The sequence below is a fragment of the Chenopodium album genome, chromosome 27 (genome assembly GCF_948465745.1).
Source record: "Chenopodium album chromosome 27, dcCheAlbu1.1, whole genome shotgun sequence".
NCBI lineage: Eukaryota > Viridiplantae > Streptophyta > Magnoliopsida > Caryophyllales > Amaranthaceae > Chenopodium > Chenopodium album.
In genome coordinates this window covers 34,687,194-34,710,387 of record NC_137860.1, presented here as the reverse complement: position 1 = coordinate 34,710,387, position 23,194 = coordinate 34,687,194, and the positions used below count along the sequence as shown (strand labels likewise).

Sequence of the window (23,194 nt, the reverse complement as noted above, 5' to 3'; positions counted from 1 at the left end):
TAATAATCGATTTCGTACTCTCACATGAGCCGAGCCTGTTTTTTCTACAATGGTAAATAACTCCGAAGAAAATGACGGACAAAATCTTGGTAGTCATTGTCTTTATTGCCGCTCTTTGTCAAGGTCAACTACAGATTCACGTGATATGTCATGTTTTTGTTCAACACCCTCTGCTTTTTCCCGCCAAATAAATGAAAAAAACAATGATTCACCAAAAAACCGTTAGTATCATACTCAGCCCGCCAACTATTTCCTCTCCTTCACATGTAACACTCTGCTTTTACCCCTACACATTAAGGCATAATTTAGATTTAGCTAGGTAGATTCAGTTCATTCAACATGTGGAGCTCGTCTAGTATTGTTGGTCAAGCTGTAAAGTGATCCACCTATCACATATACATAAATACACGAAAACTTAAAGAATTAGACGTAAATAATTAAATGCAATATGACTCAAATTGTATATTCATATGCATGATATATACGAAGTTTATATATATTTTTTCTTGTTTCTACTAATTACTGTAGATCGAGCTAAATAATTACCTTTATGTAAGTATGATAAGTACATATAAAGCAGGAAAAACACGATAGCAATGTACTACAAAAAAAAAAAAAAAAAGGTGTAAATAACAATTAGACAAGCACTGATTTTGGAATCAGTTTCAAATTACTAATGCTAGCTGCCTAGCTGGTTGACTTAGTTCTACAGTAATTATTCATTTACTGTTAATCTCTTCTTTTTTTGGTGCAAATTATACAGCTAATTCTTATTATGTTAAAATTCAAATAAAGTATTGGTACAGAAAATAATTAAACTATTAATATATATAAATCTTTTAGATTATCTCTTAATTTCCTTTCTTATTACCCAGAAAACTCAAGAATCTCATGCATTTCTTATTTTCTTTACATAAACATAGAAATCAGCCTACAACCATATTTCCCCAATCACAAATTACAAATATCCCAAATACAAAAATAAAAACACCTAAATTCCTAAAATCTTGATCTTTTTTAATTTCACCTATATTTTTCCCAAATTTAGCAAACACAATCTATCTTACCTGTCCTTTGAAATTTTAACCCACTTGTATTTTGTTGTAATTATAGGTATAGAATTTGTTTTCTAAAAATGGAGTTTTCCTTAAGAAAATCAATATCCTTCCCTTTCAAACGCCATAGCTGTCAAAACATCTTCTCTTCTTCTTCTTCTTCTTCACCCTCCATTTGTGAACACCACCCCATCCTCCCTCATCATCATCACCGCCTCGACGAACACGATGATTGTTCAGGCCATGATCCTATGACCTCTACCCCTCCAGGGGACCACCAAGTCATCGTTAAAGTCGACTCCTCCGACGACATACAAAGCAATACAACTTTTAATAATGGTAATATTACCTCTTTGTATCATAAGAAAGGTGAAGAGAATAAAATTGGACGTCCTCCCTTTTCCACCATGGCAGAATTTTCCTTCAGACAAGCAGCGGTGGACGACCCCACGTTGTCGCCTTCGGATTCATTGATAGGCAAGTTCTTAGAGCAAGAGCAGGAGCTACAAGGGCTGCAACGACATAACATGTCCGGAGAATTGTCGGTAGATATCGACATAGACGACGTAGACATGGAAGATCATCATCAACGACGCCAACAACAACAACAACAACACCAACAACAATATATGAATTCACACCATGATAATAATCATAGTATTCGTCGACAAGTATTACAAGGTTTGCCACCTTTGCCTCCTGATTGTTTATCGAGGCAGAGTTTGAGTTATCGAAGCGATATTCTAAGTCCGGATATTGTTAATGGTAATGGTAATGGTAAATTAGCCCAAATGTTGAACACCCGTAGTAATAGTATTAGTAGTAATAATAACATTGATGCTGCGTCGAGGGAGACACGTGTTTCGTTCCAAGAGTCGTTTAATCCGGACAACCACCCGAACATGATAAGGCAATCTTCATCCGAGATTGATGATGATGACGACGACAATGATGATGATGCCTCCTCCTCGAAGGCGGGTGATCATGGGAATAACCATCATGAGGTGTATGATGAAGAAATTGGGTCAACGACAAGAGTTATGGGGGGTGGTGGGGTGAGTGTTCATAGGAGGAGATCTAGAAATTCGAATAAAAATTCTAACAATGCTAATTTAAAGGAAAGGGAGATGATGAACAATGCTAATAGTTGTAGTAATCATGATAGAGGGGATGATTTGAATGAGGTTATAAGGTGTACCTCCAATTCTTCGTCGAGGAAGATGAGTAGTACGGTTTCCATAGCTAAGACGAGGTCTAGGCTTATGGATCCTCCTCCTACTCCATTTGATCAAAGGTCCGCCTCAGGGGTTATACCAAAGTCGGGCCAGATCTTTAACAACAACAGCAACAGCAACCACCACAACAATAATAATAAGTCGGGTTTGCTTGGGAAATCGTCGATGGGTGATGAGGAGGAGGAGGATCCTTTCTTGGATGATGACCTTCCTGAGGAGTTTAAAAGAGGACAAATTAGTACATTACTAATTCTTGAATGGGTAAGTCTTGTTATTTTGATAGGTTCTTTAGTTTGTAGCCTTGTTATTCCTGTTTTAAGGCATAAATCTATATGGAAGCTAAAGTTGTGGAAATGGGAAGTTTTTGGGCTTTCACTCATTTCTGGAAGGTTGGTTTCGGGTTGGGTGATTAAAGTTCTTGTGTTCTTCATCGAGAGGAATTTCTTGCTTAGAAAGCGAGTTTTGTACTTTGTGTATGGTTTGAAGAAGGCGGTCCAAAATGTTATCTGGTTAGGACTTCTTATCTTAACTTGGCATTGCATTTTCGACAATAAAGTCGAGACTCAGGCTACGAGTAAGCCTCTTAAGATTGTCACAAAACTCTTGGTCATATGTGAAGGGGGTGCTGTTCTATGGCTATTAAAGACCTTAATGGTTAAGGTTTGTGCATCGACGTTCCATGTGAACGCGTTCTTTGATAGGATCCAAGAGTCATTGTTCAATCAATTTGTGATCGAGACACTTTCAGCCCCTCCTTTGTTCGACTTAAGAAGTGCTCGAGAAGAGGAGGAGAGGGCATTGGCTGAGGTACAAATGCTCCAAAATGCAGGGATCAATATTCCACTTGACCTTAAAGCATCTGTTCTCGAAAGAAGTAAGAGTGCAACCGTAGGTTTGCAGCATCTATATAGCCAGAACAGTAAGACTCTCGGGACAAGTACCGTGTCACAACCCATCAAGAGTCCCGTGAGACAAAGTGTAGGCCTTTCAGGGCCAATTGGTAGGAAGTATCACGACGAAGGAATACCAATTGATCGGTTGCATAGGCTAAACCAAAAGAATGTGTCCGCTTGGAATATGAAGAGATTGATTAGAATTGTAAGACACGGATTTTTGACTACATTAGATGAACGTATAGAGAATACTAACACGACTCATGAAGACGAGTCCACGACACAAATTAGGAGCGAGGTTGAGGCTAAAGCCGCGGCAAAGAAAATATTCCGCAATGTTGCTAGACCAAGGTCTAGGTAAGTACCATAACAAGTTGCTATAAATTTCTAGTGTTCTTTACATTTTCTTTACATTAGTTAATTGGTTCCTCATTACTTGTCACTTTTATTAATTAGTTCCCCCTTTAACAAAATCACGAACTAAATAGTACCTTATTGAGATATTATCATATATTTAGAATATTTAGATTTATTTCCATATGTTTATCTTTATTCTATTTTAGTTAATTACCTAAGATCCTACGTTATCTTGTGATACGAGGACTAGGAGTTGTATTGATTATATATTCCCAATTGCGATTAATGAGGGGGCAAGCGATTATCTTTCTAATTCTTCATACCTTGATGTAGTATTAGTTCCCCCTTTAATAAAATCACGAACTAAATAGTACCTTGATGTAGTCCACATCAATGTACAGTAGCTTAGTTTAGTTAGTTAAAATCTTACCTCGGTTTGTATATGAATGTAATTTCAGGTACATATATATGAATGACCTTATGCGATTTATGCAAGAAGACGAGGCATTTAAGACAATGAGTCTATTTGAAGGAGCTTCTGAAGCTGGAAGAATAAGCAAGTCGGCATTGAAGAATTGGGTGGTATGAACACTCACTAATAAAACCCCTTGTCAATTAAAATTAATTTCATTATACGTCCTTACAATCAACTTCATTTACAGGTTAATGCATTTCGTGAACGAAGAGCACTTGCTTTAACTCTTAGTGACACGAAAACAGCGGTTAACAAGCTACACAAGATGGTGGATGTTTTAGTCAGCATAATCATAATTCTAATTGCTGTAATTTTGCTTAACATCATACCTTCAAAGTCCATCTTATTCCTAAGCTCTCAGCTTGTTGTTGTGGCTTTTGTTTTTGGTAACACTTGTAAGAACGTCTTTGAGTCTATCATCTTCTTGTTTGTTATACACCCTTTCGATGTTGGTGATCGTTGTGAGATCGATGGAGTTCAGGTACATAACAAACACTAGAAATATATCAACTTAATTGCATAATTTTCATGCATTATTATTTTTAATTTACTTCGATTTCATCTTGCAGATGGTTGTGGAGGAGATGAACATTTTAACCACAGTTTTCTTAAGATACGACAACCAGAAGATCATATATCCAAACTACATTCTTATATCGAAGCCCATTCATAACTACTATCGTAGTCCTGATATGGGAGATGCTGTTGAGTTTTGCCTTCATGTTGCTACTCCTCCAGAGAGAGTTGCACTTATTAGGCAAAGAATAAATAGGTAAATAAAACTTGTTACTCGCATTGAATAGAATTTGTTTTTGTACTAGTTTATAATCTACCTTACAACTTACAAGTACGCTAATTATGCTTATAAATTTATGTATGTGCAGCTATATCGTGAACAAGAAGGAACATTGGTATCCAGACCCGATGATAGTTGTGAAAGACGCGGAAAATTTGTACATGTTGAGGATAGCAGTATGGGTGACACATAGAATGAACCATCAAGACATGGGAGAAAGATGGGTAAGACGCGCACAATTGATAGAAGAATGTGTAAAGATATTCAGAGAGCTGGATATTGAGTATCGCGTTTATCCTATGAATGTTAATGTTAATTCCATGCCGCCTGTTTTCTTCCCTCCCTCTAACATGGGTGCCGATCCTTTTATTGCTGAAGGAGCTAAGGAGGTTGCTCATCATTGAAGATCATAAAATTAGTGGCACATAATTTTGGTTAAACTTATTTTGTGCTATCTTAGGAAATGATTAATTGATGATTAAATGAATCCAAATCTCTTGTTGTAATCTATTTAATCCTATGTCTTCTTGTACTTAATTTTTGCCTTTGCCTTTCTTGTATACTTCTCTTCATTCATAATTAGATTACGAGTATTAGTGCATACTTTTATTTTTTTTGTAGTTTTATATTCTATGGAATGATTTATTAAGGGCAGATCAATCTCATGTATTGGATACCACCTTTAAGATTTTAACCAACTAATCTAGTTGACATTCACATCCACATTATCTAACACTAAGCCATTTTTTTTTTGTACTACCTCCTTTAATTATTATGTGCAACTTTGGAATATTTTATATCTCACAAATAATACCCCAAAGTTGCACATAATAATTAACGAAAGTGGTATATATTTTTTTGAATGCATCGGGTTAACTTTTACCATTTTGAAAAATTTACGCATTGATATTTATGCCTTATGGTGGTTAAAGTGTTCGCACTTGGATACAAAATGAAATTAGGGCATGTTCTCTTTAGCTTAAGTTCAGTTCAATTCAGCTCCAATTTATTCAGTTGAGTTCAGGAAATCAGAATAAACCCTTACTCATTGTACTCGGAGTACTATATTGAATTAAAAAGAGGGAAAAACACAGAGCGCGACACACATTCGAAACAAAGAGGGAAAAAATAATTAAAAAGAAAATCAAAACACTTCATCGTCTTCATCAGTGTCTCTGACACTAGAGCTACAGAAGAGAGAGAAAAAGCGACGCCATGGCCAGCATCTCAAGCTTGGTACACGAACTCCGTGAAAGATTCGCATCTTCATCTTCAACACCTTCCAACAACAAGCAAGACGACGTCGCTTTGGAAACCAGATTCCGCTCCGTTCTCCCTAATCTCCTCAACGCCTACGTCATCGCTTCTCCTTCAGGTTCACTTTCTCTCTCCTCGATAATCCAAATTTTACCAGAAATTAAGCATCAATTTGACCTAGGTTTTTGAATTTTATCAGAAATTTTGATGAATATTCTTCTTGATTTTAATGGTGCAGCAAATGAGAGAGAAGTAATTGCAGTATTAAAGTTGTTAAATCATACGGCCAAGAATTTTCCTGGCGTTTTCTACAACGGAAAATCGAATGCAATTTTGCCGGTTATTGGCCGCCTCTTGCCGTTCTTTGCCGAGCCGACGTTTCGGTACCGAGAATTTCAATATCTTTTGTTTAATTAGTTGTTTGAATTCAATATATTGAATGCTATTTTTGGATATTTTGATTAGAAGATTGTTAGTTGGCCGTTATTTACTGTTTGTTGTGGATATAGTAGTGGTTGAACTAGGTCATTAGATGTTTAACATTTTTTCTCAATGTGCTGATGAGTTTGATTGATTTTTGAGCTGTAAGTCAAGGAATCGTTGCGAATGCTGAAAAATAGGGTTATGTATTGTTTAATTGAAGCTTGGAATTTAACTACAAGTATTTATTATTTGATGAGTTATAACTGTATAAATTAAGACTTTTATAAGGATTGATACTTTTATAGTACTGACTTAAAAATTATTTAGATGCAATCAGAGGAGATATATCTATGTGTATGGTGTCAAATGACCTCAGCTCTCAGGTGTGCCAATGTGGGATGATTATGTAATATGATTATGTAATGTTAGTTGCTAATATGAGCGAAATGTCAGATGCTGGTTTTTGTCTTTGAGTAAATGGACTTGTCTATTACGAAGCAATAATTTTCTTGTTCATTTCCCTACTGTTGTGCTGTGGCGTAGATCCATATTTGCTCATTGCTCTGCCTGTTGGAGAACTAATAAGAACTACACAGGGATCGACATGGAGTGATTCTTGAAACCATTGGCTCTCTTCTAGCATTGCTTCGAAGTGGGGATCAAGATGCATATCGACAGTTTTTCCTAGATGCCATGTTATTAATAGAAGGTATATAGACAGTGTGATTCTGTTTTTTTTGTTTGATGATTATTTTACTCTTTCTTTAGTTTAGCATGGATGATTGCATGCCAAAAAGAAAATCAGTGGTTACTGATTTGCAGAATTTGAAAGTTGGACATCTGTACTATGGGCCTCAATTTGCTCGTTGGGTTTCAAAGATTTTATTTACCCTGTGTTGGAATGCAATGTTCCTAGTATGAAGAATGAGTATGGGAGCGTAAGTCTTTACTCTTCACTTTAACTTGTCTAACACTGATTATAGAGAACAGAAGCATGCAAATCATATCATCATGACATATCTGGAATGTGGTTTGAGAAGGTTAAACTAATTGGAAACTGTTAATTGTGCCTTTATTCCAAGACCCTTTGTATATGAGTTAGGTTTCCTCTTTTGATTCTTCCTCACTAGTCATATTGGATACACGTCCAAGTCAAATTAGGCTGGCATCTGTCTATCTCCAACTCTAAACAAATAAAGAAGTTGTTGGGGTTAGTAGGTTTAAGTGGGGATGATATTGTGGGGTTTTGGGAAAGAGGGGAGATGTTGTAACCTAAAACAAAATAGTAGGAAGCTAGGAACACAGAAAGATAAAAAAAAAAATAAAAAAAAATAAAGGAGAGATTGAAAAGGAAGAACAAAAAATAGATAGAGGGAGCACTTTATGGGTATGCTGTTTTTCTGTTGCTTCTTTCTGAATATGTTAAGGAACTTTTCTTCTGCTTAAATTACCCTTCCCATCCAATACACATAGGCTTATATTGTAAAGTAATACAACTTTTATTGAGGTTGTGGGTACTAGTTATGTTCCCCACATGCTAACATATTCAAGGCATCGGAAGAAAACTATTTTGTAGAGGCCATTCGTGCCAATTTTACGAGTCTCTTCCATTTTCTAAATTAGGTTTTTTGTGTTACAGATCTTGGGTATGTAGGATCATTACACTACCGCAAATCAAGCATTATAGAATCTGCTCAAGTGTCTCTTAAATGCTTTTCAAAGTCATTTACCGAAATCTATAATGGTGGAGCATTACTTGGTGATCTCCCAGAATGTAGCAAGCCTGGTGATGGGTATGGTATTTTAGTGGATCTCATGTTAAAGGAGAGGTGGAAATTATTTTCTACTTGGATTATTTGGCTCCTAAGTAAATGCTTGACAGAGGGAACTCTTTATGTGGAAGGACTTGTGACATCTTCTTTCGTTTTGGCTGTGTGCTCCATGTTAAGCTATGAAGATGCTGATTTGCATATGGTTGGTGGCACCTTCATTTATTTGACATTTGTTCACTTTTCCCTTTTTTGAAATTGGATTAATTTATTCATGATCTCATTCTAGTATGGCTATTTATCATGTTTTATGGTAGGCATGTTTTGATTTTGCTCGGATTGCTGGAATGGGGATGAACTATGAGATTGTTCCATATGAGAAACTAATTTTTTCCATAATAATCATATTAAGTGAAGCTGATGGAAACCTTCCTGTGTTCAGGTATGATTTTTCGCATGAAGTTGGAAAAATTAGTCTCTAGCTTCCTTAAGATTGATTTGTCAAAATATTTGTAGAAGTGGGCATTAGTTTTAAAGTTTTTGCTTTATTTTTAATTGTTTCCTCATGGAATCCTGTAAAATTTTTGCTCTTTGTTAATTTAGGTGTTGCTCCCTTGAATTCCTATAATTATGAAAAAAAAGATCCTTCCAGCCACTTGTTATCATATAGGAAGTTCTTTCATGATTGACTAGGACGTGAAAAAGGTTATATCATAATAGACACTGTCAGTATGATTGAATCTTATGCCAATATTTTAATTATTTGAAACTTCTGTTCCTCTTTGAAGTTTTGTTATTAATGAAACAAACATAGTAGTCACTGACTGACCTGTCCAGGCCAGGATGTCAGTGATTTTCTCGCAACATATGACTAAATCTTAGAATTATGATATAGTTTCTTTATTGTTCAAATATTAAAAATATCTACACAGCTACACTACTTGCCTTGACCTATCTTCCCTTGAATACACCTGTTCCTGTGACCTGTTTCATATTATAGATGGTTGACAACTCTCATAGTCTCCCAGAAGATTCCGGGGTTCCTTTCCATAGCAATACTTTTTGTAAATATCAGTATTAAAGGAGTCAGGTGTAAATTCAGGTTATAAAGTAAATTTAAAATATTTTTTTTATTTCTTGTGCATGTAAAGCACAGAGGGAAAATGCACCGCTCGACTTGGAGAATTTGATTGTGTGTGAATACAAAATATCTATTCTGCTGGTTATTTATGACAGTTCAATGGATGTGAAGGATCAAATGCCTCAGTACTTGAGATTAGCTGTTGAGGATAGTAGAATACTTGAGAAACGAGGGGACATATATTTGTGCAAACCTCACCTTCACCCTATGTTACTTTGACGCCTTAACCTACCTAAAAAATTGCGTGTCGTGTAGATGACACTTGGGTACTTCATTTTTAACTAAAAAATTGTCTTTTTTCTGCAAAATGGCAAAGTCCAACACTTGGACACCCATATCCGAGTAGACACTTAATCCTTGTCTGAGTAACATATAGGTGCCATCACCTATTACCCACTTAAGTCTCATTTGTGTATGTGCCTCTTTCCTGGCTAATGGTTGTTCTTTATATGCCTGATGCAAAAATGCAATATCCTAGAGCCCAAAATTACCTTTAACAAATAGCATCATTCTTAAATGGTCTTCAATTCTGATATAAGCATATCAAGTGTATTTTTGTTCTTTTGCCTTAGAAATATGTTGTTTTTTCCTTGCAGCAACATGGCTTTTGACTCCACTATAGGTAGCTGTCTTGATGTTCTGCATTCCAGGTGTCCTGCTGACATTGTTAGATCAACAGCTGCTGAATTAGTTATTGTGTTCTTTAATTCTCTTCCAAAAACAAAGAGTTCCGAGTTACAGGTCAAGATTAACCCCCTTTTTTCCAAATTTATTTTTTTCCTCTATTTTTTTTTAATTTTTTTTTTCCCCCCATGAAAGACAAATTGTAAAATATTCTGACTTATACACGGCCTCTTGGTTTGAAAATTATTGTTTGTATGTTGCTTGACAGGCTGCCCTGTGTAGTGCATATATCCGAGTCTGTAGAATTTGTCATCCTCGTGTCTGGAAGCCAAAATCTCTACTAAATATGATTTGTTCCTCAAGTATATGCTTAATGCTACAAGATTGCTTTGAAGTGGCTATTTCTATTCTTGGTCCTGATAGGGTTGGGGGAGGCACCGTTAGTGATACTACGAGTCGTCATTTAGCAGCATGTGACAATAGATCAGATAGGTTCAGAGTAGAGTGTAAAAGACCAGCAGAGGATTTAGAAACTTTTAAGATAAAGCGCCAGAAGACAAATGGAGAAGAGATCACATCTGACTTTGTTGGGAAGAGAGAGGATGGGTGTTTTCAGCTGAATTTAGAGACAAACGAAGAGTACACTTCTGATATGTGCACATCACTTCTTTCAGCTGTTGAATCTCTGAAACCTTCATGTCTTCTTACAAAGTCTACCAGAGATGAACTTGCTCTAGCAACTCTTAGCATGTTTTGTACAGTCTTCTGCAAATACCCAAACACCAATATATCAGCAAGAATTTTTGAGCTGATATATTTGTGGATCCCATGGATTTTGCAGCAGGTATGAAGTAGGATGAAGTTAGGTCTTGTCTCACCATTGGTTGCTACTTCTTGGTATCAATATTCCCGAGTCTGATACAATGTCTCTCATGTAGGCAAATCAAGAGAACTCTATCCGATTTGACTTGTCAAGCTATTTTGAAGCATTACACAAAACATTGTTATTGCCAAGTAAGAAAAAAATGTACTTCTCCGTTCTTTTTTTACTTTGTCTGTATCATTTATCACGCTCGCCAATGCATAACTTTAGCCTTCAATAGCTAAAAATTTGATATTATGATAGTTTTTATAGAGACGGGATTCTAGAAAGATCTCACATGAATATGTTTTTCCTTGCATATAACTCACAAAAGACAGTCAATGGAGGGGATATGAATAGTGTAAAAGTCAAAGTAGGTCAAGTAAAAAAGAACTGAGGAAGTACTATCTTTGTGGAGGAAATTTAAGAGAATGCTCTTCCTGTTAGAATATTAAGCTCTAAATGACGATAATAATCAAAGCTGTTTGCTTTTTTTTTGAAGATTTCAATCTGCACATGGACGTTTAATCTCATGTCAATCTCATGCTTGTTCTGTATGCATTGCTTGGCTGAATCTTTTATTTATTTATTTATTTATAATAATTTGGGTTTTTTTATACATACATACTTTATAATCTATCTATGATTCTATGATATATAAAACTTACCTCTATAGTTTCATGGTTAGGTAATGTAGATACATCAATTGTTTACTCAATATCCTCGTAAGAACTGATGATCATTGCTCTTTTTGAATCCTTGTTTGTGAAGTTGGCGGTAGTTTGCTGTAATGCTAGTCATCTATAGTCGTGTGACATCTAAATGAAACATAATTTTTATAGTATCTTGTTCTTTCTCTGTCTACGGACTACAGATGCTTTTTCCAAGTAGTCTTGTGCATTATGTTTCCTTGAATTTGTCACTCTAAATTCAGTTTGCTTTTAACAATATTTTCTTGACTTGTGATGTTTTTGGTAACTTAATATCTAGGTCCCTTTCCTGGAAATGTGAAACACTTTTGCAGTGACAGTGGTAACATGGATCTTATATTTTCTGTGCTTAAGCTTCCATGGACTCACTATCTCGAGGTTGTCAAAACCCAGCAGCCATGGAGAACTAAATGCCTTTCTATTCAAATCTTGTCTCTGATTGGTCCCAAGTTAGAATTTCAACTTGATGTTTTGAATTTGGGGCTTCATGATGCGGTTGAAGAAGTCAGGATGGAAGCTGTCATGTCTATGCCAGTTATTGTCATGTCATCTGGTTTTTGTGCACTCTCATCTATTTTAACATGGCTCAAGTAAGTGAAGTATGTTTTGTGCTTGCATATGATCTGAAACTGGATGTTGTCTCATACAGCACTGATGATTGCCTTTTATGTTTCCTCTTTTTCTTTTATTTTTTTTAATTCACTCTTCATGTAACATATGCTACCTACACTTGAACAAAGCATACTGATGTCACTAATAAAAATTGTCCTAATGTCCACTGTGGATTGTAGCTACAATTGAGTCTGCTTTTGTAGACCTTATATTTAATGAAATGCTAATATTGCTACTGTTTGCTATTTGTTTCTCAATTTGTAGGTATCTTGGGAAAGAGGTGCGTGAGAATGTCAGAAAAGTAATTCCTTTTTCTTTAGGCTATTTGTCATGCCTGACAGAATTTTGTCATAATTTTGATGGTAGAAGTGCACATGGTTGCAAAATTTCTTTTCATAGTGATGAAAAGCAGAATCTGATGCTGGATTCTCTATTTCAAGGATTTTGGTGTGCAAAGTGTGATAAAAAGGTTGTGCATGCTGATGCTCGGAATTCATTTATCATGCATGTTGCGGATGATTTATGCTTAAAGGACACTGCTACGTGGGACTTTAGCTACATACATTCATTGTTCTTCAACTTTCTTTTTGATGAGTCTTCAGAAGAGGTCCAAGTTTCCTGTGTAGCAATATTTCACCGAATCATCATGCATGCAGAGAGAAAAGTTCTTCTAGAAACAAGAGCCCAATGGATTAAATGTATTGAATTCCTGCTTCTCCATAAAAAGAGGTCTTTGAGGGAAGCATTCTGCTCTCAGCTCAGATTCTTTTTGGATGATAATATTTTATTTTGTCTGTTTCCGGAGATGGAGATGCCAAATGCAAGTAAAAGGCAAATGTTTTTTGATAAAATAGTAAAAGCACTTGCAACAACTGAAGACCCCCAAATTGTTGAAACTTTATTGGAGTCAGCTGCTGAGATTATGATGGCAGTGGATATAAACTGTCAGCTTTTCTTGGCTTCGCTGATTTTGCTAGTTGACAAACTTGACAATCCCCATCTGACTGTTAGAGTGACTGCTGCAAGGTTAATTGATCGGTCTTGCTATTTTCATCTTCAAGGAGGAGTTGAACTAGTCCTTTCAAAGTTCATTCATATTCGAAATGAGTTATTTGAGTATCTTTGCCTAAGGCTTGTAAGCCGGTCAGAAATGGTGAGGGAATTTGCCGAGGCTGTTCATGGTATTGAAACCAAGAAGCTGGTCCTCAAAATGATTCCGGTTGTTCTCCCAAAGCTTGTTGTAGCCCAGAAGAATGACGATCAATCAGTTGCCATTTTGCATGAGCTTGCCAACTACTTGGACACAAATATGGTGAATATGATTGTTCGTTGGCTACCAAAAGTGCTGGCTTACGCTCTTCAGCAATCTGATGGAAAAGAATTGCTCTCTGTTTTGCAATTTTACCACGAGCAAATAGAATCAGACAAGCAACAATTATTTGCTGCTTCATTACCTGATTTATTGGAGGAATTAGTATGCTTTGTGGATGGAAATGACCCAGAAGAGATTAGCCAAAAGTATGTGGTTTAGTTGTGGCTCGTAAATCTTGGTGGATGCCTCCTTTATATGATTCCAATCTATGGCTATTAAGATCTGTCTTACTTGTAGTCAAGTACTTGTATCGGACTCCGGTGCTTGTTCAGTCAGACTCTACAATTTTGTAAAATTTGCACTTGTTTTCGGCTTAAAGTGAATGTTCATAGTGTCTATACCCATGTCAGAGTGTCGTGGATCTGATACAAGTACTTGAGGTGAAATGTCCGAGTAACACAGGTTTCTTTGTGTGAGGCTTCACATGCAATTCTAGTGTAGTACAAGATGTTGTGTCTATATATATCCTTAGCTTTTTTCTTCACATTCTAGAAGCAGTTCTTCTCATAATTTAGTGTCACAGAAATATAATATAAACTATACTGTATTATTCATGTTCATCTTTATTTCATTGTGTAACTTTCTTATATTTGTTGACAGGTTGGGAAGAGTACCACAAATGATAAAAGAGGTTGCAAAAACTTTGACGGGAAGTGAAGATCTTCCTAGCTTCTTGAAGAATTATTATGTTGTCATTCTCAAAAGAATTGATACAAAAATGCTCCAGGCAAAGGAAATCTCTTGGCAGAAGCAAGCCATTAAAAGAATAGAATTGCTGATTAGATTGATGGGTCCTCACCTTAGTACCTATGTGCCAAAACTTATGGTGCTTCTCATGCATGCGATTGAGAAGGAATCCCTGCGTGGTGAAGGTCTCGCTGTGTTACATTTCTTTATCAAGCAGCTGGCAATGCTGTCACCATCTAGTGCCAAGCATGTCATATTTCAAGTTTTTTCGGCTCTAATTCCCTTTTTGGAGAAAGAAAAAGATAAGCCATCTATGCATTTGGATAAAATTGTTGATGTTATAGAAGAGCTTGTGTGTGAAAATAAGGATATACTAAAGCAGCACATTCGTGAATTTCCTCTGTTGCCCAGCATTCCTGCGTTAATAAAGGTAAATCAAGTGATACAAGAAGCACGAGGGTCAATGACTTTGAAGGATCAATTGCGAGATGCTGCTGATGGCCTGAATCATGAAAACTTAAATGTAAGGTATATGGTTGCTTGTGAACTAAGCAAACTACTGAACCTTAGGAATGAGGATGTAGCAGCAACAATTGGCACAGAAATGGGTTTAGATATTACTGTTTTAAGCTCTCTGATCACTTCTTTATTGAGAGGATGTTCTGAAGAATCACGGACTTCAGTTGGGCAGAGGTTAAAAATGGTATGTGCAGACTGTCTTGGCGCTCTAGGTGCTGTTGATCCTGCCAAGGTAAAGGCAGCACCATGTCAAAGATTCAAAATTCAGTGCTCTGATGATGATTTGATCTTTGAACTGATTCATAAGCACCTTGCCAGGGCATTCAGAGCTGCCCCTGATGCTAACATTCAAGATGCTGCTGCGTTTGCAATTCAGGAGCTGCTAAAAATTGCTGGATGCAATGCTGTGGCCTCTTTGTCACAGATACTGAAGGTTGGTGTACTGGGGTCTAAGGGCTCTAATGATTGTCAAGTGATGAGTGAAAGGGGTCAACAATTGTGGGACCGATTTTCTGACTATGTGAAGGAGATCATAGCCCCATGCTTAATTTCACGATTTCAACTTTCCGATGCATCAGAATCTTCCTCTTCTGGTGCTATATATCAACCTTCTTTGTCATTCAGAAATTGGATATTTCGTTGGATTAAAAAACTGATTGTGGACGCTACTGGATCTCGTGCAAGCATTTTCAAGGCTTGTCGTGAAATAATGCGCCATGATATGCAAACAGCAACATATTTGCTACCTTATTTAGTTCTTGATGTTGTTTGCCATGGTTCAGAGGCAGCCCGCTCTGGTATAACAGGAGAGATATTGTCTGTCCTTGATGCAGCTGCCTCAGAGAATAGTGGGGCTGCAGTTCTTGTAATTGGTGGTGGTCAAGGGGAGATTTGTATCCAAGCTGTGTTTACTCTGCTTGATAATATGGGACAATGGGTTGATGATGTGGGTCAAGAAATAGCACTTTCCCACTCTCCATTTGTTTCTTCTAAAGAAGCTTCCAAGCAAAGCAACACAACTAGTAACTCTGCAACTGATAGAGATAAACTTCGTGCACAATGCAAATATGTCTCTGAGCTTTTGGATGCAATTCCAAAGGTGACCTTAGCAAGGGCATCCTTTAGGTGCCAGGCTTATGCTAGATCATTGATGTACTTTGAATCGCATGTTCGGGTAAAATCAGGTTCGTTTAACCCAGCAGCTGAGAGGAGTGGCATCTTTGAGGATGAAGACATTTCATTCCTGATGGAAATCTATAGTGGTATGGATGAACCTGATGGTTTATCAGGGTTGGCTAGCTTAAGAAAGTCAGTAAGTTTACAGGATCAGCTGCTAATAAACAAAAAAGCTGGAAACTGGGCAGAGGTCCTGACTTCTTGTGAACAAGCTTTGCAGATGGAATCTACCTCAGTTCAAAGGCATTCAGATGTTCTCAATTGCTTACTTAATATGTGCCATCTTCAGACAATGGTTACCCATGTGGATGGCCTAATATCTAGAATTCCTCAATATAGGAAAACATGGTGCATGCAAGGGGTGCAGGCTGCATGGAGACTTGGCAAATGGGACCTAATGGATGAGTATCTAGATGGAGCTAATAAAGAAGGCCTACTTTGTAGCATTTCTGACAGCAATGCTTCGTTTGACATGGATGTTGCTAAAATTCTTCAGGCAATTATGCAGAAAGATCGATTTGTGGTTGATGAGAAAATTGCTTTATCAAAGCAAGCTCTTATTGCTCCATTAGCTGCTGCTGGCATGGACTCATATGCACGGGCTTATCCATTTATTGTAAAACTTCATCTTTTGAGAGAGCTAGAAAACTTTCGTGATCTACTCGGTTCCCATTCTTTCTTGGAAAAACCTTTTCATCTTGGACACCCAGAGTTTTTGAAGGTTATAGAGAACTGGGAGAATAGGCTAAAATTCACACAACCATCTCTCTGGGCAAGGGAACCACTTTTAGCTTTCAGGAGACTTGTTTTTGGTGCCAGTAAAATGGGTGCTCAAGTTGGAGACTGCTGGCTTCAATATGCTAAGCTCTGTCGCTCTGCTGGTCATTATGAGACAGCTAATCGAGCTATTCTTGAGGCGAATTCTTCTGGCGCACCTAATGTCCACATTGAAAAAGCCAAGCTTCTATGGAGCATGAAGCGGTCTGAGGGTGCAATTGCTGAATTGCAGCAGTCTCTCTTAAACATGCCTATAGAAGTTGTTGGGTCTGCTGCAATATCATCTATTACTAGCCTTGCCTTGATTCCACCAAATCCACAACCCTTGCATGGTGATACTCAAGCTCAAAATGAGAATCGTGATATAGGAAAGACCCTTCTCTTATACTCAAGATGGATCCATTATACTGGACAAAAGCAGAAAGAAGACGTAATGAGTCTTTATTCTAGGGTGAGGGAATTACAACCTAAGTGGGAGAAAGGTTACTTCTATGTTGCTAAATATTGTGATGAAGTTCTTGTTGATGCTAGAAAACGTCAGGTGGAAAATGTTGATACTAATCCTAGGATACCTCCTGCTTCTGCTATCATCTCAAATAATTCGAATACTGAGAAGCCTTGGTGGGTTTATCTTCCTGAAGCACTTTTATTTTACGCTAAAGGCCTTCACAGAGGTCATAAGAATCTTTTCCAAGCCCTCCCAAGATTGTTGACCCTTTGGTTTGACTTTGGAAGTGTATATCATCAGAGTGGGTCATCAAATAAAGATCTAAAAAATGTCCAGGGGAAGGTTGTATATGTGAATTCTCAAATTTCATTTAACATAGTTTAATGCTTGGTAATCTTTTTTTGACAGCACTATTACTGAATTACACAGGTAATGAGTATTATGCGAGGCTGTTTGAAAGACTTGCCAACTTATCAGTGGCTGGCTGTTCTGCCACAGTTAGTTTCTAGAATCTGCCACCAAAATGAAGAGATTGTTCGATTGGTCAAACACATCATTACTTCTGTTCTCCGGCAGTATCCTCAGCAAGCTATATGGCTCATGGCGGCTGTTTCTAAATCTGCTGTTCCTTCAAGGAAACAAGCAGCTACAGAGATCTTGCAAGCTGCGCGCAAGGGGCCCAGTCCAGACAGTCGTCGCAATGAATTTTTTTCTCAGTTTACCAGTTTGATTGATCATTTGATTAGGTTGTGCTTTCATGCCAGCCAATCAAAAGTGAAAACTATCAATATCTTAACTGAATTTAGTTCCCTGAAGAGAATGATGCCTCTAGGAATCATAATGCCTATTCAGCAGTCTCTCACAGTTAACTTGCCTACTTGTGAGTCAACCTTGACAGACTCATCTAATATCTTTTCAGCTACTGATCTTCCAACAATAGCTGGAATAGCAGATGAAGCTGAAATACTTTCATCTCTTCAACGTCCCAAAAAAGTAAGTACTTGCACATTCCACTTTCATTCCAGACTATGCTTGCTTTAGTTGATAAATATGATATTATGATGGTATATATATTGTTTCCACATTTAAGTGAGGCTGCATCAATCTCTCTGCCATCATTTTAACATGACCCAAATATGACATCAAATGCTTGAAAATTGGATATTTCAAATTCTGCAGATTATTTGCTCTCTAGATGCGTCTTTGTGTGGCTTGATTGTTTTGTGAAATTAGAGCCGTTGAAAAAAAAAAAAAATTAATGGTTGTGGTAATGCAGTCACGGCTGCAGTAACAGTAGCATAGGTGGCATATCCTAGGCTTAGGTGTCCATATTAGTGTCAATTTTTAAATTGAGATTATTTTGTTTAAAATTATTTTAGATCTATGTTTTCTCTTATTTTGTTTTAAATTTTTAATAATATTAGGAAAATGCTTTTGATTCTCTTATTTTTTTTCAACTATTTTTTGGAGAAATAATAGATTCTTATTTGTTTATAAGGATTTTTAATGATATACTATCTGTAAGTGCCCTCTATATTCCCAGAACCTTAAGCTGAAAGTTTATATTATATGATTGAAATCACCCATTAAATATCTGAAAGTTTATACTACTCTATCTACTCTGAAATCTGACTTCCGATTTAAGAGCTCATTATGTGAATAGATTGCATTGAGCTTAGCCAGTTGTTAATCACTTGGCATAACATTTCAACCTTTGCCTTATTAATGAAATGCTCATAAAGACTTGATCAGATACTAGATTTTATAATAAATTTGCTTGTGCAGGTTGTTCTTGTTGGAAGTGATGGCATTGAGCGTGCGTTTCTTTGTAAACCCAAAGATGATCTACGAAAGGATGCTCGTATGATGGAATTTAATGCTATGATTAATCGTTTACTGTCAAAATGTGCTGAAAGCCGTCGAAGAAAACTATATATTCGCACTTTTGCCGTAATTCCCTTAACTGAGGATTGTGGTATGGTGGAATGGGTGCCTCACACTCGTGGCCTTCGGCACATTCTTCAGGATATCTATATAACATGTGGCAAATTTGACAGGCAGAAGACAAATCCTCAGATTAAGCGATTGTATGATCAATCCCAAGGGAGAATGCCAGAAGATGAGATGTTGAAGACCAAAATACTTCCTATGTTTCCCCCTGTTTTCCACAAATGGTTTTTAACTACATTTGCCGAGCCAGCTGCCTGGTTCAGAGCCAGAGTTGCTTATGCACATACTACTGCAGTGTGGTCCATGGTTGGTCACATTGTAGGCCTTGGGGATCGACATGGGGAAAACATCCTTTTTGATTCTACTACAGGGGATTGTGTGCATGTTGATTTTAGTTGCTTATTTGACAAAGGTCTGCTGTTGGAGAAACCAGAGCTTGTGCCTTTCAGGTTGACCCAGGTGAGTGGAGTGCATGGTATTTGCATGTTTGTAAGAAAGTTATGTCCTGTAGTCTTTAGTGCCTTTACTGCTTTGGTGTTACCTTAATTTATTTTACTCTACTCTCATCATCTTATTGGTAATATGGTATCAAAAAAAGGATCTCCCTTGTTAAGCCTTTTGATTTCTTGATCTGAAATTTCATGGATGGTTTATGACCGGGTGACAAGTTGATGCTCTAATTTAAGCTACTTCGTGGTGAATGCAGAATATGATTGATGGATTGGGAATCACTGGATACGAGGGCGTGTTTCTCAAGGTGTGTGAGATCACTCTTTCGGTGCTCAGAACTCACAGGGAGACACTAATGAGTGTTCTTGAAACATTTATCCATGATCCTCTTGTAGAGTGGACTAAATCTCATAAATCAAGTGGAGTGGAAGTTCAAAATCCCCATGCCCAGGTTTGATAGCTTCTTCTGCGTACTCAATCTTACCTCTGTTTAGTACTATGGTATTGTGTTAAAGCTGGTTCAGCTGTTTATGTAAAATAAATTGGTATTGAAAAATCTAATCTCCTGTAGCAATAATATACTCACCCCACAGGCCCACACTAGAAAGGGAGAGAAATTGACCAGGGTCACCTTATGCATCAAAATAGCTACCTCAATATACAAATCACCGTTCTCCATTAATCCGTGATACTCCTTTTACTCTGGCCATCCATAGGATTTGGGACCTCATCCCAAGGTTGATGAAGGTTGCTAAAAACCCATTCATGTCTTCCTTCCTTGGCCTTTTCTTTGATAGCACTGTATGCAAAATTGAAGTTAGGTTTGGCTTGAGCATCTATATGTGGTTTGTTGGTCTTGAATGAATATAATTGTCTTTTACATGAAGAAATTGTTGGTTTGTCTCATCAAGGTCACTTCTTCTTGATATTGCCGACAGACATTTGCTCTTCATTTCCCCTTCTCATCATTCTCTAAAAGTTATTTAAAATAAAATAAAATAAAATAAGAAAAACTAAATTTTAAATAAGGCTTAGTTTTGGAAGTATGCGTTTGCCGCTAAGTACGTGAAAGAAAGAAGGGGTCGGGCAAAGGATGAATTCTTTTTGTTCAAATCAATAAATCAACCTGTTTTTCACAAGGGAGCCCCAGTTAATCTCTCAAGTTAATCTCCTCTTACAACTTTATGCATATTATTCTGTGCCACTTTACATTTTTACTTTTACTATTTAAAAAATAAAAGTAAAACAATATATTTTTTAGAGGAGATATATTCTGTGCCACTTGAATTTTCCCGTTTTCACGTAATACTATAACTGTATCAGTGGGTGGGATAAACTCAAATCAATATTAAAGGTGCAAATATTACTAATCTGATGCAAAAATCTTGTGCAATTCATGCTGTTCCTAGAAGTTAGCATCTTAATTATGCAAGAGCTAAGAAAAGGTAAGTTGAATTGAGACTAAGGAGGAATTTGTTCCTTGATGATTGTTTATTGTGAGAAGGGAAAAACTTACGGCTGTTGACATATGTAATCTCATACAGAGATAATGGGCAATATGACAACTCAGACATTTAGAAAAGTTAGTAGCACACGAGCAAGAAGACTGAGTGCTTTTATTTACTATGCTTTCCTAATTCTTCTCAGAGTGCTGTCATGCAATAACTATATTGTGTTCTGATGTGTTTCAGTGAAGTGTCTGCTATCCAAATAAAAAGAGAGTAATGTTAGCTTCAGTAAGACAGTAATTATCAAGTGAAGATAACCTTTAAAAAGTAACAGGCTATCAGCAAACTAATACCCTTACTGAATTGCATGTTTGTTAATTGCAGCGAGCTATTAGTAACATTGAAGCAAGGTTGCAAGGAATTGTTGTTGGGGTTGCAGCAGCACCATCTTTACCTTTAGCTGTGGAGGGGCAAGCTCGTCGGTTGATTGCTGAGGCAGTTTCTCACAAAAACCTTGGGAAAATGTACATTTGGTGGATGCCTTGGTTTTAATTGCAGTTTCTCTTGAGTCTACTGATCCTTGAGGTATTTTAGCTGAACTTTTTTTTCTTTTAATTATAATACTTATACTCCTACTAAACATAATTATTGCTCATGCTTTCTATTTAGAATGCCCAGACATATGTATGACCTGCTTTTATGCAACATTAACATTTGATCACTACCCCGGGCCGGCTTTTCTCGAGTTGTGGGGTGCCAAATATCCAACCTCATTCTTCTGCTTGTATGCTATTAACAACTATATGTGCCTGCCTGTATCCTTAGAAAATACTGTGTATGGTTCATGTTTGAGATTGGTAGATTTTTACAGGAACTATTACCAACTTGTTTGGATAATTCCTGGGACTCATTTTGCTGCGGGTAATAGTGACAAAAATTTGTGCCTGCTGGAATTATATGAATTGGTGTTAGTGTTACGATGAAGTACAAATTATGGGTTTTGTGCAAGACTCATTATTGCAAAAGAATGCACTACTTTTAAAGGTGGACAGTTATGCCTAGTTAAGTGTCTCTTTGATTAAGCATATGAGATATCTTCTGTTCATCATATACTGTGTAAGTAGATTATCGACACAAAGTAATGTATCTTTAGTGATTTTCAGGTTTAGTACAAGTTTGGAGCTTGATATTGGTTTGAGTAATGATGCTATCTTTCTCATCATTAGCTACAAAAAAGTATATGACGTGTATTGGTGCCTCCAAAGTCTTCCTGGATACTTATAAGCAATCAAATCTGAAATCACAAAAGTTTAGGGCTCCATGTTTCATTTATCACTGCTGCTAAAGGCCCAGAGCAACATTGCATTTCATGTTTATTTGAAACTGAGGTAAAACCTACTAAAATCCTTGTGCTTAAGGCATATTATCAAAATTGGTCTTCTCATGAAGTTGCCATTGAAAGTGAGATTTGACCTTTTATTTACCAACTAATGCAGGTGTAACCCTAGTCGGGACAATAGTTTCGACATCTATCCCTTAATCTTGGCGGATACTCCGATGAGCTGTTCATGAATTGTACATATCTTATTGCAGTCATTTATCACATGCTATACCTGAAGACTGTTGTATTGTAGGGGAAAAAACTATGGTAAGTTTTTATGCTAATTCTGACAATTTTTGGCTTGAAAGCAGCCAAGAAATTAGCATTCCATATTATTGATCTTAGCACCCAAGTAAATCTGGGTGCCACATTCAGTCTCTCTAGAAGCTCCCTCCCTAATATTAATGGAGGGGAAGGAGTTGAAGGTGGTTACACTTTGCACATTGATGATGTATATGTAAACAAAAGACAAAGTAATTAGCTGGAGTTTAAATTCTTAACTTTTATAAATGATGATGTAAATTTTGGATATTATATGGCTTAAATAACTCAAATTTTGTCTTCATTGCTCAAGAAAATATTTTATTTTTGACACTTTTATTTTTCTAGAAAATATTTTTTGTGGGCCCCAAAAAGGGAAAATACAGGAAAAATGGCAGTAATTGGAAAAATATGAAAATTTGCTGAAACAGTCCAGAAGATGGGGAAATAAGAGGGGGATGGGTTTAGAACAGTTTTTACATCCCATATTTCCCTTATTGTGCTTTTTTCGAGGTT

General features: G+C 36.8%; 1 protein-coding gene and 1 pseudogene across 2 annotated transcripts; both read left to right on the top strand.

Moving 5' to 3' along the window:
• The first annotated feature begins 889 nt into the window (after positions 1-889).
• On the top strand, positions 890-5,405 carry LOC145620255 (mechanosensitive ion channel protein 6-like). Its single transcript, XM_081674894.1, has 5 exons — positions 890-3,540; positions 3,999-4,122; positions 4,203-4,496; positions 4,585-4,787; positions 4,900-5,405. Exons 1-5 carry the CDS (start codon positions 1,136-1,138, stop codon positions 5,213-5,215), a joined length of 3,342 nt encoding a protein of 1,113 aa, XP_081531020.1. The 5' UTR covers positions 890-1,135; the 3' UTR covers positions 5,216-5,405.
• Positions 5,406-6,026: 621 nt separating this feature from the next.
• On the top strand, positions 6,027-22,896 carry LOC145620139 (serine/threonine-protein kinase ATR-like; annotated as a pseudogene). Its single transcript, XR_014108183.1, has 18 exons — positions 6,027-6,186; positions 6,307-6,451; positions 7,088-7,200; positions 7,789-7,830; positions 8,119-8,465; positions 8,578-8,702; positions 9,998-10,142; positions 10,294-10,869; positions 10,964-11,039; positions 11,878-12,187; positions 12,474-13,727; positions 14,182-17,530; positions 17,618-18,181; positions 18,974-19,597; positions 19,845-20,039; positions 21,421-21,621; positions 22,200-22,424; positions 22,533-22,896. The product of XR_014108183.1 is annotated as a serine/threonine-protein kinase ATR-like (transcript).
• The last annotated feature ends 298 nt before the right edge of the window (positions 22,897-23,194 follow it).